At 41.3% G+C, this 14,787-nt stretch overlaps 1 protein-coding gene across 2 annotated transcripts in view; it reads right to left on the bottom strand.

Annotated features, from left to right (window-relative positions):
- Positions 1-14,787, bottom strand: part of LOC117457576 (kinesin heavy chain-like) — a 40,406-nt gene that overhangs the window by 8,296 nt on the left and 17,323 nt on the right. For both annotated transcript variants that reach the window (XM_034097731.2, XM_034097738.2), the window contains exons 5-16: positions 10,535-10,639; positions 10,299-10,347; positions 10,126-10,181; positions 9,810-9,897; positions 9,001-9,125; positions 8,834-8,938; positions 8,082-8,230; positions 6,276-6,424; positions 3,941-4,122; positions 2,651-2,719; positions 2,346-2,552; positions 846-989 (exon numbers count right to left, since the gene is read on the bottom strand). In XM_034097731.2, coding sequence (XP_033953622.1) covers positions 846-989; positions 2,346-2,552; positions 2,651-2,719; positions 3,941-4,122; positions 6,276-6,424; positions 8,082-8,230; positions 8,834-8,938; positions 9,001-9,125; positions 9,810-9,897; positions 10,126-10,181; positions 10,299-10,347; positions 10,535-10,639 — 1,428 coding nt within the window. The remainder of the gene's footprint in view (positions 1-845; positions 990-2,345; positions 2,553-2,650; positions 2,720-3,940; positions 4,123-6,275; positions 6,425-8,081; positions 8,231-8,833; positions 8,939-9,000; positions 9,126-9,809; positions 9,898-10,125; positions 10,182-10,298; positions 10,348-10,534; positions 10,640-14,787) is intronic.

The raw sequence follows: 14,787 nt of genomic DNA, 5'->3' as shown, positions 1-14,787 counted from the left end.
TATTTTATATATATTACATATTTACATATGTATATTTTTATATAGTCTTAAAGTTGCAGCCTAATGTGGCCCGCGATGAAATTGAGTTTGACACATCATAGAAGAATCAGAATCCAGTTTATAGCCAGGTATTTACTTTGGTGTGTGATGGTTCAAACATAAACAACATCAGGAATATGAACATAAAATATGTCAAAAATATAATAATTAAATAAATATATATATTAATTAAAGGGGACCTATCATGCAAAATGCACTTTTGTACGTCTTTTATACATGAATATGTGTCCCCGGTGTGTCAGGGAACTCACCAAGTGTCAGAAAACACAACCCTCTCTCTTTTCCTCCGTACCCAAATCTCTAAAAACGGGGCTGCAACGGAGCTGATTATTATTTGAATTTTTCTGACGTTAGAAAAGGGGTGCTCCGCCTATATGGGCAACTCTCCACCTATCAGGGGAATGAGAGGCCGCTGGAAAGCGCTGGAGATGCTGTAGTACATATGCCAGGCCTGTAAGTGGCGCTGTAGTCTGCCACAAAAGCAGAATCAGCCCTTGCAAAAACAGGGCTGGAAAAGAGCAAATAGAGCGAAATGAGGCACGGCTAAAATGCATGATCGGTATTTTGAAAAAAAACCTTCACAGACATGTTTTATAGGTATGGCCCTACAATATATGTTTCAAATATAGCATGATAGGTCCACTTTAAGTATTTTAAAAAAAGCCAACATGTTCACATGATGTGCATTAATGTCTGTGTTAATGAGGCCGGTAACGGAAGGGTAGTCCGATTTAACAAGGTTTAAAAAGAAGAAATAATTTGTGTGTGTGTGTGTGTGACCTCACCTTGACGTCGCTGGTCCCGATGATGGCTCCGATGTCGCTCAGGTCTCTCAGCAGCAGGTTGAGCACCTCGGCGGCTCTCTTCCTCTGCAGCCCGTTCAGCTCCTGCAGCTGACCCAGCTCCCTCTGCACGGCCAACAGCAGCACCTACACACACACAAATGGTCAGTTAGCCCGTCCACACAGCGGCGTACGTTGTCGCTTGCCGGCGGGCATGTCTGAAGCTAGACCAACAACCAATCACCTGAATCTCCCGCTCCGGACACACAAGCAGCGATTTGATTGGCTAGAGCTTGTCCTGGCATATGATTCGATTGGCTGACGCTTCCGTCGAAGCTTCAAAAGTTGAACATTGCTCAACTTTTGCAGCGAGCAACGCTTTGCTCCCACAATGCAGTTCGGCGAAGCGTGACGTCACCCCATTCAAAGTGAATGGGCTGAAGCGTTGCCGCTTTAACGCACGCCGCTGTGTGGACGGGCCGCTTACCCCTAGATTCCACCGGGTCCGTCTGCGCCACGTTACGGCCGTGTTAGGCTGCGCCGTGGTGTTCACAGCGATCGTGGCCACTCTAGTCAATGGGTGCTATTCCACCAGACGCGCCGCGTTACGGCTCAGAAGCGTCCCAGAAGCGTCTCGGCGCTGGGCTCCGCAAAAAATAGGCGGCTGTACTATTTTCGACGCGAGGCGTTGCATAGCGCCGGGCAGGAAGTGGACCGGTCAGAGCATCCAGTGAATCCCCAAAATAAACTAATTTTGCAGACCCTATCCCTCCGTTTTTCAAGTAGGAGGAGCAATGCCAGCGTTCTCCTCCGGTTTACAGGCACTGTGTAAATTATATATATAGAATAGTTATGATGATGAATGCATTTTTTTACCACTAAAATACAGCAACACATCTTTGATTCATGTCGTTTATAACTGGACTATTACAATTATTATTAACTTTGTCTGTACAAAGTAGCCTGTCCAGGAAATATGAAAAACAAAAAAACTGCGAGCCGGCACGCAAGACGCTCCGCTTCTGAAACGCGCCCGGTAGGGTTTGATGCTGTAGGAGGACGGAACTAAACTGCAGCGCAGACGGACCCGGTTAGTGTGATGGAAACTTCTGAAGCAATGGAGACAGGAGTCAGACCCATGGTTCTGAGAGAATCATCTACATTGTGCATAACAAGATAAAGCACCTCTATCAGCTGACGCCAAGGGAGACAAAACACTCTCTTTTTTGCAGGCAAACTGGGTCAAAGGTGTGGGCCTAGGAAATACTTCCCCAACACTTGGGAAAGTTCTTAAGATGTGAAATGACCTGGATGTACCTCAGTGGCAGCCATGATAAGAGCTGAAATATACAACCATACGGGGATTCATGTGATTGACGTGTTGACTGCAGGGTGTGTAAACCATAACCATAAGCAACCATAAGTTACACATTACTTTTTTACAGCCATTCAGGATTAAGTGTTCAGTAAAAAAGTGTAAACTGTCCGTGTGCGTCTCCTCACCGTCTTGTGCTGCAGGTCGTCGATCAGCTGCATGTTGTTGTGGTCGCGCTCCTCCACCTCCTGGCTCTTCTGGTCGTAGTTGACGGCCAGCTCCTCCAGGGCCTGCAGCACCTCCTTCACCTCCTCCTTGGCCAGCTCGTTCTCCGCCTGCAGCCGGCACAGCTCCTCCTGGATCTTCTCGTAGTCGCGCCGCGTGGACGCCAGCAGCTGGGGAGAGAAACGGCCACGTTTATATCCCCATTGACGCACACATAAATAGATACGAAGAGACAAACGTTTCTTAGTTAAATCAAAAGGGGACACACCTCTTCCTGGTCAATCATCTGCTCCTTCAGCGTCTCCCCCAGCTGACTGTGTTGGTTGATCTCATCATCCTATAGAAATATTGAGAGTAAATTAAGTCAGTACTTGCAATGCAGAAAAATCACAACACTACGCCTGTATTATTATAATCTTGTAAGTATTCCAATAAGTCTAATGCTTTTAGAATGACTGTATATTCCTATATGCAGCCTCACTTTACAATCGCTGTATGATCTTGTCAAAACACAAAAAGCTCATATTTATGATTTTCTTTTGGATTGATACTGAAGACTTTATACAGTAGTTAAAGAGCCTGTGACACGAGTTTCCCCCATCATCCAAACCCATCAATTTGAGTACATATTGTCCCCTTGAAAACCGTGACTGAACTGATTTTGGATATTTGTACTTTGATAACCGTTAATCTGCCCTTCACTGTCGACCATTTTCTGGATCTTCTCGCGGATTCTTCAAGTCCCGCCAAATGATGTGTGACGTCATTGCGGGCACAGCGCTGCAGCTGCACCGTCCAGGATCCCAGCACCATCGTGCGTTTACATGCAGATGCTGGGATCCTGAACGATCATTTAATGTATCATATATGATACATTAAATGATCGAGATGACTAGTAGCCCAATATTTCATTGCACAACAGTTGTTGGGAGGCTGTCACAGGCTCTTTAAGACACGATACGGTAGTATTGCGATTCTACGATATGCTAAGTATTGTGATACGATATATTGCGATATTTCAAATCACATGGGTCCGTTTTCCCTTCCTGGTTAAATGTATTTGCAATTTGAATAGTTTATGTAAATAACCCAATGTGTGTTATTTGAACCTGAATAGGAGAAGACATTGTTTTTGTTACTTTCATTGCAATTGTATACATGTCTTAGCGTAACTTCCTGTTTTATATACGACCATCTTTGAGAGGGATATGCTACAGTTTATACTTAAAAAAAAGTTGATATAATAAAATATCGATACTTGGCATCCTTGTATCGATACAATATCGCCACGCAAGGTATCGCGATACTATGCTGTATTGATTATTTCCCCCAACCCTTAAAACCAGCATCAACCAGATCATTATTTTTGCAGCGTAATGCCAATAAAGTTTTTAGATGTAGTTAAAAAAGGAGAATATTCACTTTAAATTCTACAATCCATTTAGAAAGATGACCACTGAATGTTGTTTTGCAGTCTAACCCTCTGAGGGCTTCAGTAACTTCTAAATCGAGCCATAAACAATGTGAGAAGTGAGGCAGAACATCTGTCTCTTGCCACCTTGTCGTCCAGCTGTTTGTAGAGGTTGCTGATGTCCTCCTCGAACTTGCTCCTCTCGTCCCCGCAGACGGAGACCTCTCCTCCGGGGGGGAGCAGGTTGTCGATGACGGGGGTGTTGTCGCACGGCTCCACGCTCTTCTGCTCTTTGGCGCTCAGCTGCTCCTCCTCAGGAACGTTCTCGCCTGCAGCAGAGATTCAGCGGGTAACAACATACGGAGCTCGAGCAAGTGGCTCCACATCTCTAAACGTATCCGTGCTCTTTTCTTCAGTAGAATGGTGTCTTCACAGCTCTCACTAAACATATATTAGAAAGCTGCAGCTAATTCAGAACGCTGCCGCAACTTTTACTACTTTTAAATCCAGGCTGAAGACTTTTCTTTTTGTCGCTGCTTTTAATTGAACTATTCATATCTTAGACTGCACTGTAACTTTTATCCATGTATCTTTTCTTTTAATGTTTATTTTATTATCTTTGCTTTTTAATGACTGTTTTTAAATGCCATTTTCTTAATGTCGTTCATTTTTGTAAAGCACTTTGAATTGCCTTGTGTTGAAAGGTGCTATATAAAGAAACTTGCCTTGGGAACAAACATGTATTATATTTGTGTTCTTATTATATCATTGTCATTTCTTGTTATATCGTAACAGGAAAGTGAACCTACATTGTGAGGGGCTGCTGGCTTGCAAAGCTATCTAAATGGTGTCAAATGAAATATGACTATAACTTGCATTTCCAGCTGAAAATGCTTGCTAATGGTGTGCACATTTGTTGCTGAATTTTGATTAAAATATAATGAATACTTTATGAGTTGAATGGTTTCTGTAGCTGCTTTTAGCTGCAGAAACCAAGTAAGTGTGTTGCTGAACTGCGCAGCGCCCTCCAAGACAATGGTAGGGGAAACACTGTAGTAGTAGTAGTAGTAGTAGTAGTAGTGGAAGAGGGATGTATTTTTAAAATGAAAAGCGCTTCCTGTAAGGATACAGAAAAACTATAGGGCTTTTATTTTGAAGGGGTGTGTGGTTGGGGGGATGAGAGGGGGAGAAAATCAAATATCTCCCTGTGTGGGTGTCTATCCGTCTGTTAAAATAATTGGAATTACATTTAGAATTTTTTATTTTAAAAATAACGTGTTGCGTAGTTATTGTAAAAATGAACATTTCTTCCACATTTATGCATCAGTCTACATGAAGTGTTTTGCCTCCTGTGCGTAAGATGAGTTATTTTGTTAGTAAACAGTTATTAGTTGATTGTATGTATTTCATGCAGCACAGCCACATGTGTATCATCCTTTTGGTTGTGTTTATGTGTTGTTGTTGTTGTTGTTGTTGCTGCCGTTAGCAGCAGTGTGTGACTTCAGTGGATGGAGAATCGATGCTGTAATTACTATTGACGTTTTAATTGTGAGGAAAGTCATCAGCTAATGAGAAGATGGAGAGCAGAGAGGGAGTGGGAGAGGGGGGTGAGGAGCTGCTGCGTTTCAACGACTTGGCATGGAGCCAGCGCTGAGTCATGGCAGAAACTCTGCATCAGCATAATGTGTGTGTGTGTGTGTGGCCTCTGTGTGTGTGTTCAATACATTTAGGGGGAGGCTGTGGAAGCTAAATCGTTGCTAAGGAGGCGGGGTGGAACAAGGGAATCAAAAGACAAAGAGAGAGAGAGAAGGAGGAAGGGGGAGGGAGGGAGCGGTTACCATGGAAAAAGGGCGAGGAGGAGACACTGCAGTCTCATGAGAGGACGATAGTGAGGAGGAGAAACAGAACAACAGATATGTAAACTCCCTTCAGTGTGTTTATGGAAGTATTCAGATGCTGTACTTGAGTAAAAGTACCAATACATGTTGTCAAAAATAAGTCCTGCATTCAAAGAATGATTTAAATGAAAATATAAAAAGAAATTATTGTGCAAAAAAGGACCTTGATGTGTTTATATAATTGTATTGATATATGAGACATTTATAGATAATATGGTTGCATCAAGTAGCATTTCACGAGACAAACAAACACAGCTCTGAATGACCTTTTGTAAAATAAGTAAATGATTTGACTCTTTTGTGACTTAAAGAGTTTAGTTATAAGTAGCTAAAGCTGTTTGTGGAGTCAATTGTAGTCAAATTACATTATTTTCCTTTTAAATGTAGTGGAGTAGGAGTATAAAGTACCTCAAAATAAGTACAGTAAAGTTACCAAATATCTGCAAGTGACTAAAGAAAAAGGAGCGCTAAATGAAGGACCACTTTAAAGACATTTTAAAAAGTATTCATCCCTAAAATAGACCAACAATTTTCTGAAACCATGCATTTAGTTTTCCTTCTTGAATCTGCAGCTTTCCGCTCACCGTTCCTCCAGCGGTTGAGCTCGGCCTCCAGCCTCTGGATGATGGTTTTCAGGTTCTTGTTCTTCTCCTTCTCCCGCTCGTATTTCTTCTTCCACTCCTCGGCCGTCAGCTCCAGGTTCACAGACACCGTGTTCTTGATAGTCTTGGCTCTAAAACGACATAAAAAGTGTGAGGTCAATCTGATGGAAGGCAACATATATTATCCCAAACTGTTTTTATCCTATTAACTGTATAGCCTGAATCGTTTAGTATAGAGCGCCACAGTCCTAAAACCCGGAAGTGAGTTAGCATTTTACCACTTCCAGTTCCCTCGACAAAAAGCAATGCAATTTCTCCATAGGGTTTGGGAAAGAGCTGGAATAAGTTGGCGTGACGTTGAAGCAGCGACCCTGCTGTAGTTCGTTTATAGCATAACGTTAGCGTTTTGCTTCTGGCGACTAGATTTATGCTTCAAAAATTATAAAAGTAGGATAGACATGTGACAAACGTGATCCGTCTCTTCAATGTGTTTCAACCACAGACCTTATTTCCAGCTATTTTCCAAAATCCTACGGAGAGATTGCGTTGCTTTTTGACGAAGGAACCGGAAGGAGTTTACTTCCGGGTTTTAGGACGCGTCACTGTGGCACTCTATTAGAACATGGAGTTAGGTGACCTTATATCCATGAAATATAATTCAGAAAATCAGGTATATTTGATTCGATGTCACAATAATGATGTTGTCGTTGAATACAGTAACAAATCTGCTTTGAAAACGAGAACAAAACAATTACAATTTCAGAAATGTCCATAATCCTCGTCCTCTTTTAATTAATCCACGCACGGGTTGAATTTGTCAGTAGAATACAACCTTTCTCAGCTTTGTGGAAATCTTAATTAGGACTGAAACTGAAAAACAGAGAGCAGATGGCTGCGCAGTAATCGCTGCTTCATCTTTTATTACATCAACTGTTTGAACCACGTGCCTGTGGTACAGAACTCAGGGCACGTTTTCCTCTTTGCACACGCTCAGACTGGTCACACAGGATGTGACTTTATCTTGTTTCCAGAAGTTAAAACTACCATGAAATGTTTGTGTGTGATAAACAAACTGAAATAAAGAAAACATTACATAAAGATTAGAAATAGTGCAATATTTTTAGAATATTCTTGGAGTTAGGTGATCTTATATCCATCAGATATAAATATATATCCATCAGAGGGATAAATACACAGAAATAAACTAAAATGCACAGTGGGAAACTAACAGCCTTCTGCGTGTTTGTTTTCAGCACTGACGTCAGACATATACTGTACCTCATGAGTCACAGTTTTCTTTTGTGTAATATTGACATTTTTGGTGTAGATATTGTTCACATGGTTACTTTAACTTCTATTGTTTATATAAATGTGGTTATTTTTATTATATCTTATTATTTCACAATTTTACTTTGAATGTATTTACATATTTTGATTGGATTTTATTATATTTGTTAGTACGCGTTTTTCCTTTAACTTCTTATATTTAGGTATAAATATTTTAAATTATTTAATTCTAAAAGGGGCAACGTTCAAACCAGCGACAAAGGAATACTGACTGATTGACTAACTGTTTTAAAAATATATATATTTTATATTATTTCTGTATTTTATCTAAAGCTGTATTGCATTGTTTATTTAGTTTGGGTTGTCATGTACGTGCACAGCTGTTGTTGTAATGTTGTAATAAAGTGAGAAAAAAAAGGGCCAACGTTCACAGACCCTATTTCCCCCAGGGTAAAGTCAGATTCTGATCCCCCGAGTATCTTAATGTTCAGTTACTGTTACCTCTGTCCGAACATGAGCGTGGACTTGGTCTCGCACTCGTTGTAGACGGAGGGCGAGCAGCAGATGATGATGGTGGTCCGGCAGTTCCCCCCCAGAGAGTCCTGCAGGATGCGGGTCATCTTACTGTCCCTGTACGGCACGTGGGTTTTCTGGAAAATAAACGCCACGCTTTCAATTCACATTCCTCAAATATGTGGAGAGGACTGTTTCTCTTAATGTAGAAGAAATACTCTGATTATTAAACAAAAAAAGGAAACTCAAAACCCATCTCTTCGCACCTTGTAAACTAATTTCCATCACCTAGTTTCCGTTTCACTTCAGTCACATGCTTTGATCACATGGCAATACTTACGTTGATGTACAATGTTTTTATAATTGTTATGCTATGACGTTTGTATTGTGTCTTTGCTTTTGTTTGCTTTGTACAGCCCTTTGAGGCATTTCTTGTGATTTGGGGCTACAGTACAATACATTTTGAATTCATTACAAGTCTGAAATGTTACTTATTGAATTGTTTTACTTTAATGTATTGATTTAGTCTGCCCGTACATGTACTTTGTTAACCGTACAAACTACTATATGTAAAGTAAAAATAAAAATAAAAACAAAGAAACATGACTTATTGTATGCCTTAAATCCAAAAGCCTTCTTATATCATGAAGGAAACAAAGAATAACTGTAATTTAAAAATATTAAACTAATAAATAGAAAATAAACTAAAAATGAACCTTAAAAAAGACAACATGTCTTACTGTTGCCTCGGCGAGAGCCGAGATCACGTTTCCCAGCGCTGACAGAGACTTGTTGATGTTCTTGGCCTCGTCCAGCACGGAGCCCTCTGCTCCCGTCTTACTGACCTGCAGGGACACAGAGTTAGACATCAGACCATCTTTACCCTCCTGATTCCTCTCAGATGTACCTTCTCGCTGCCAGCCAGGTCCACCAGGTACAGCTTCCCCGACAGCTTCTTCTCCGTCTCCATGTTCTCCTGCTTGATGTTGATGAGGAAGATGCTGTGGCTGCGGGAGCTGTGCTCATTCATGTCTAGAAAGATTACAAAAAAAACAGAAATGTAAAGTTGGTTCACAGCTATTTTACATTTCTACACTTATGTACCTAAGCACTGAGCAGTTCTTCTCACCTCTCGCTGTGTTGTAACCTTTTATTAGTTTTACAGCATAACACCCATGCAGCACATTTCTACTCATCCACTCCCTGAACTACTGTGCTCTGAATGAATGAAGTGTGAATGATGTAAAGTGCTTTGAGGGCTCGTAAAGACTCGATAAAGCGCCATATAAGTACAGTCCATTCCTACTGATTTGACAGACTTCCATTTATCAGTTGCATTTGTTTTGGTTATTTTGTGTATATATACATAAGTTAAATCCACCAAAAAGACTTTAACTTCGATACTACATGTAAATTGTTGTATTTTCATATTTACTAAACTAACGTTCTATGACTTACTTATTTTAAAGAACATTAAAAAATACATACATATAATTAAAAAACTGTGAGCAAGATGTTATTATTAATAAACTCGTATTAAGCTTACAGTATTTACATAAGTACAATTAACTTGTCATGCTACAGGAAAAATACTTCAATACTAGATGTACATTGTTGTATTGCCATATTTACTAAACTAACTTCCTATTATTTACCTATTTCCCAGTACGAACATGTATTTAGGTAATATGAATTAACTCGTATGAGGACACTTACTAGTCACGGCCACGTGGCGGTTGCATTTGCCCTCGTCGATGACGTCCATCACCTCCTCTGGACTGGACACAAAGCGCTCAGTACAACCCTGACGTAGAAAGAACATTAACAAAGTATCAAAACCATGTATTTATTTTATTATAATTAATTGTATACCCAAAGTCAGACCGTATAACTTTAGCTCAACAGCAGCCAGACTACAGTTAAGTGCTAACATTAGCCACTATTATTTCACAGTCTCAAATGAATGAAATGTATGATTTATAATATGACTGGCTTTTAGGAAATCAAAGATGAAGCTGTACAGTTCACAAACCTTGACATAGGGCACTTTGTTTTTGTCTTCATGCACAGAGAGGTTCGTCTTGGACACTTCAAACAGAACAAGGAGCACCAAAGTCACATGCGGATTCTTGGAAAGAAATACTATAAAATATCATTCAAATTCATCTTAAATCTTAAACAAATGAAATAGAAAGTCTTACTTACCATCCAGCAGGTCTCTGATCTTGTCCATGTAGATTTCAAAATAAGAAACCTGCAGAAAAAAAACTCCAAACTGTAAATGTCTGCTTAATTTGAATAACTTCTATTTTAGTAGCCTTTAGTACATTAGGCTGATGTGTGTGACTGTCATGGCCCAAAAGCCAAGTATGGAATCATTCTTACATCTTTGCATATCTTGATTTTGGTTTGAGTGTCAAACAAGTTCTGGATTTCTTTACCTTAATATGAAACTCCAGGTTCTCGTCCATGGAGTAGATGTGCTCAAAAATGTCGTTGGCGATGCGAGGGATGATCCCCATCAGCTGGGGGTCGTGCAGTTTGCCCTGAAAACACAAATGTATGTTTAATATACAAGCTCCCAAAACACATCAGATTGACTCTCGACATTTTGTGTCATGTTGCAGCTTTAAAAACGTTTAACATCCGGGTTAAAAGGTGGAATTCAAAGTAAAGTTAAAGACAGTGAAGAAGAGTTTCTCATCATTTCTTACAGATGAGATCAGAGATTTAAAAAAAGAATTTAAGCTGCGTTCCTTGTGGATTAGTCTGCGAGAGGAAGTCATTTGCACTCTGTATTTTTCCACTTATAATTATATATTAATGATTATAAAACGGACAAGTCAAATCAAGCAATCTGATTGGTTGTTAGCCGTGATATAATGAGCGTATATCACGGGTAGAATTGTAGATACTTTTCAAAAGTCATATATCCCTCCGCGTCTGAGAAAAGCTACAACCGTTACAACTGTTACATTACGAAACTAACTAACTAACAAAGCTTAAGATGGAAACATTTACGGTTAACTTTGACCTCCGGGTGGCCTCACTATGGAGGAGTGGATTGAGCCGTGCCTATCTCCAGAAAGCACCTAAACGACGACATGCAGAGCTACGTGAAGAGCAGGTAGACCAACTGGAGAAGTGCCACCATTCAAAAGCTTTCTGATGCGGGTCTTGAAACAAAGCAGAGAAATTGTGACCGTTAGTGGCCACAGGCGCGAAAGCTCTCTCCAGAGCTACTGGAAGCCGAATCTCGGGGACCGGAGAAAGTGGAGCAATATTCTCGCCACGCCAAGCAACAGCCTAGAACAACCTCAACCTATACAAGTAACCACGTAAGCCATGCTACTGATGCTGGACAGGTGTTCAGTGGCTGCACAATAAATGGCAGCATACACATTAATGTAAATAAATAGCCAAATAATTAATCAACGCTCTCTGTCTAATATGTTCGCTAGCTGTTAGTGTTGTTGCATAGCAACCACCTCGCACTATGTTTTGTGCAGAAGGCAACGGAGGGACTATTTTATTTTAAACATCATTATTTACTAATAAAAACTATTTAAATTAGAGTGTGTATTTTTCTTTCATATTGCCACACTTGGTAACCGTTTTGTAAAAGCAATAGCTTACTTCAGGCCGTGGTATATGGTCATTATATGACAGTTAAGGGGTGTGGTTCGGCCCGACTGAACCACGCCCCTTAACTGTGATATAATGACCATATACCACGGCCTGTCATGAGCTATTGCTTGATTATAAAACTGACAAGTCAAATCAAGCAATCAATTGGTTCTTAGCCGTGATATATAGAGCGTAGATCACGGGTAGAATTGTAGTTACTTTTCACAAGTCATGTATCCCTCCGCGTCTGAGAAACTGTTACATTACGTCCGTTACGAAACTAACTAACTGATATAATGACCATAGCCTGTCGTGAGCTATTGCTTAAATGTTGTCTCCTTGTTTGTTACGTGCCTGGGGATTAAGGTATGTAAATTAGCATTTTTGCTAACACCAGCATTTTTTTATCTTATTTATTTTGTTATCTTATTTATACTGATGTTCATTGAATTGCAGTCATCAATTGCATTAATTCATAAATAAATAAATAATCAAGCAAACAAACAAATAAATTCAAAATTAAAAAATGCCACTCAAATGAAAAACTACTTAAATACTTGAGTGAAGTTTGCCTTGCTGGAAGGCTTGAACAAATGCTGCATAACACTCCTATGACTGCTTACTTTACATACTAATTTCATACCTAATTTAAATGCTCCTGTTCTGTTTTGAGGCTTTGGATTCCTCCATTTGACATCAGGATAAGAACCTGGATTTAATGTGTGATATAAATCTGTTATACAATGCCTGTTTAGCTCTAATCTACGGAGCCCCCTAGGGGACATGGAGAAGAAAAGAAAAAAAACCTGAAAAAAAAAAAACCTTTGCGAGATCTCGCAATACTTTTGAGAGATCTCGCAAAACGATAGTTACGGCTGTAACTACGGTTCTATGAGTCCCGGATGAGTGCTTTAAGCACTGGATATGTCCATCGCGCGCATGCGCAGCTCGAGTACCAATAACAACAAAGTCACCTGTGACCCACGTGACACCGGCTATATCAGCCGGTGTCACGTGGGTCAGAGGATCTGTTCCCAGAATCTTCTCGCGAGCACACAAGAATTCTGAGTGACTCCGGGACTCATAGAACCGTAGTTACAGCCGTAACTATCGTTCTATTTCGTCCCTACTGACCGCCAGAGGCGGTGCTTTAAGCACTGGATGACTTATACCAACAATGTCATGAAGAATCCAAGCCCTTGCTCACTACTGGAAGCAGCAGAGCTCGGCAAAAGGACCACACCCAAAGAATGGGGAGTGGCGACATTGACCTGATGACAACTGGAGAATGTGCCAGAAGATGCCCATGACGCCGCGGCGCAGATGGTCTCCAGGGGCACCCCTCTCAGGGCAGCCCAAGATGTTGAGATGCTCCTTGTAGAGTGGCATCTCAGCCTGATGGCAGGGGGCGGCCACTGGCCCCGTAAGCCTGTGAGATGGTATCGACAACCCAGTGGGGCAGCCACTGGTTAGAGGGCATAATCTCGCTGCTGTAAAGCCCCTCTCATAAAGAGGGACACCGATCTGTGGCACCCCGCCGTGGCGCTGTCGACCCGAACATGTCGGGCAGAAATCGCAGCCACATAAATTCAGAGTGGAGTGAGAACGTCCACTATCTAGAAGGGACTGTTGTCTAAGCAACAACGTACATGCTGTCCCCAAGGAACACGCACATTCTTGCCCCCCAGTTGGGGTAGAAAGTGCTTGAGTGCAAGCTGCACAGCCCGAAGCTCTAGCACAGGGGTGACCAACCCGCGGCTCTCGAGCCGCATGCGGCTCTTTGCCTAGTTTTATGCAGCTCTTCAGTTCATATCGAATTGTATATGTGTGAGTTTGGGGGAGAGACACTGACTCCTGACTAGTGTTGCACGGTGTACCGATACTTGAAAGGTACCGCGATACCCTGCCGTTAAAAACGTTACGATTCCTCCGTTTCATTAGTATCGGTACTTTAAGAATGACGGGGGAAAGTACTCCGGTGAGAAAGCGCCGTTTTAATAAGAGCCGTGTGTGTTCAGCGCTCTGCTTCCACTCCCTGCACTGCAGTCCTGTCTGCAGTCCCTCCCTCTCAAGCACGCTCTAAGTCCCTCCCCTCTCTCGTGTACGCGCTAGCTGCCAGAGCATGTGAGAAAACGAGAAGCATGGCTGCAAGTGGGAGTGCAACTGCTGCTGCGCCTCGGCTTGTTGACAAAAAAGACGCCAGAAGCGACATTTTTATGTATTTGAGCTATATCTCTGACAGTGAGGGCAAGCCTACGGACACCACGAGGCCTGTCTGTGAGACATGTATTAATTGTATTTAATACGTATTATTGTCATTTCTTTCATTTATTGTTCTCATTGTTTAAAAGTTTGTGTTATGGTTCTGGTGTGAAATAAAGCACAATAATTACATTTAAGACTGTTTCCCTTTTTTTTAAGAAAAGTATCGAAAAATAATCGGAATCGCAATTCTTGACTTGGTATCGAAACCAAAACGTTGGTATCGTGACAACACTACTCCTGACAGTTAAACCTGATATTTAGTAGGTCTGTTAAGTATTAAATGCTGATAATTCTGACGTAATTTGGCAGGTCAAAGTTGTTTGGGCTCGGATAAAATCGCTCCGTTACTTTCGTCCCGTGTTACTTTCGTCCCGTGTTACTTTCGTCCCGTGTTACTTTCGTCCCGGCTCTCCCTACGTGTGTATGTGTGGTGTCAGTATGAGAGGATGACAGTACGTCTAATTTTGATGTGGCCCAAGAACCAATCACAATAATACCTGCGATGCAGTGAACCAATCACCTTTGAGGGGGGGGAAACCTATCGTTGATTAAACACTATCCAGTGTTTCCCCTACCATTGTCTTGGAGGGGCGCTGCGAACGGAACCCCGCGCCCCCCCCCCTGAAATTCAAGGTGTTACATATATATATATTTTTAAATATATATAGCACCAAATTGCAAATAATCTATAACTACTAGGGGTGTAACGGTACACGTACCCGTACCGAAATTATTCGGTACGGGCCCTTCGGTTCGGTACAGGTGTGTACCGAAGTGTACCGAACAAATATAACGTTAAACG

The sequence above is a fragment of the Pseudochaenichthys georgianus genome, chromosome 2, assembly GCF_902827115.2.
Source record: "Pseudochaenichthys georgianus chromosome 2, fPseGeo1.2, whole genome shotgun sequence".
NCBI classification, from domain to species: Eukaryota; Metazoa; Chordata; class Actinopteri; order Perciformes; family Channichthyidae; genus Pseudochaenichthys; species Pseudochaenichthys georgianus.
Note: the sequence above shows the minus strand (reverse complement) of the source record. Positions and strands in the feature narration are given on the sequence as shown.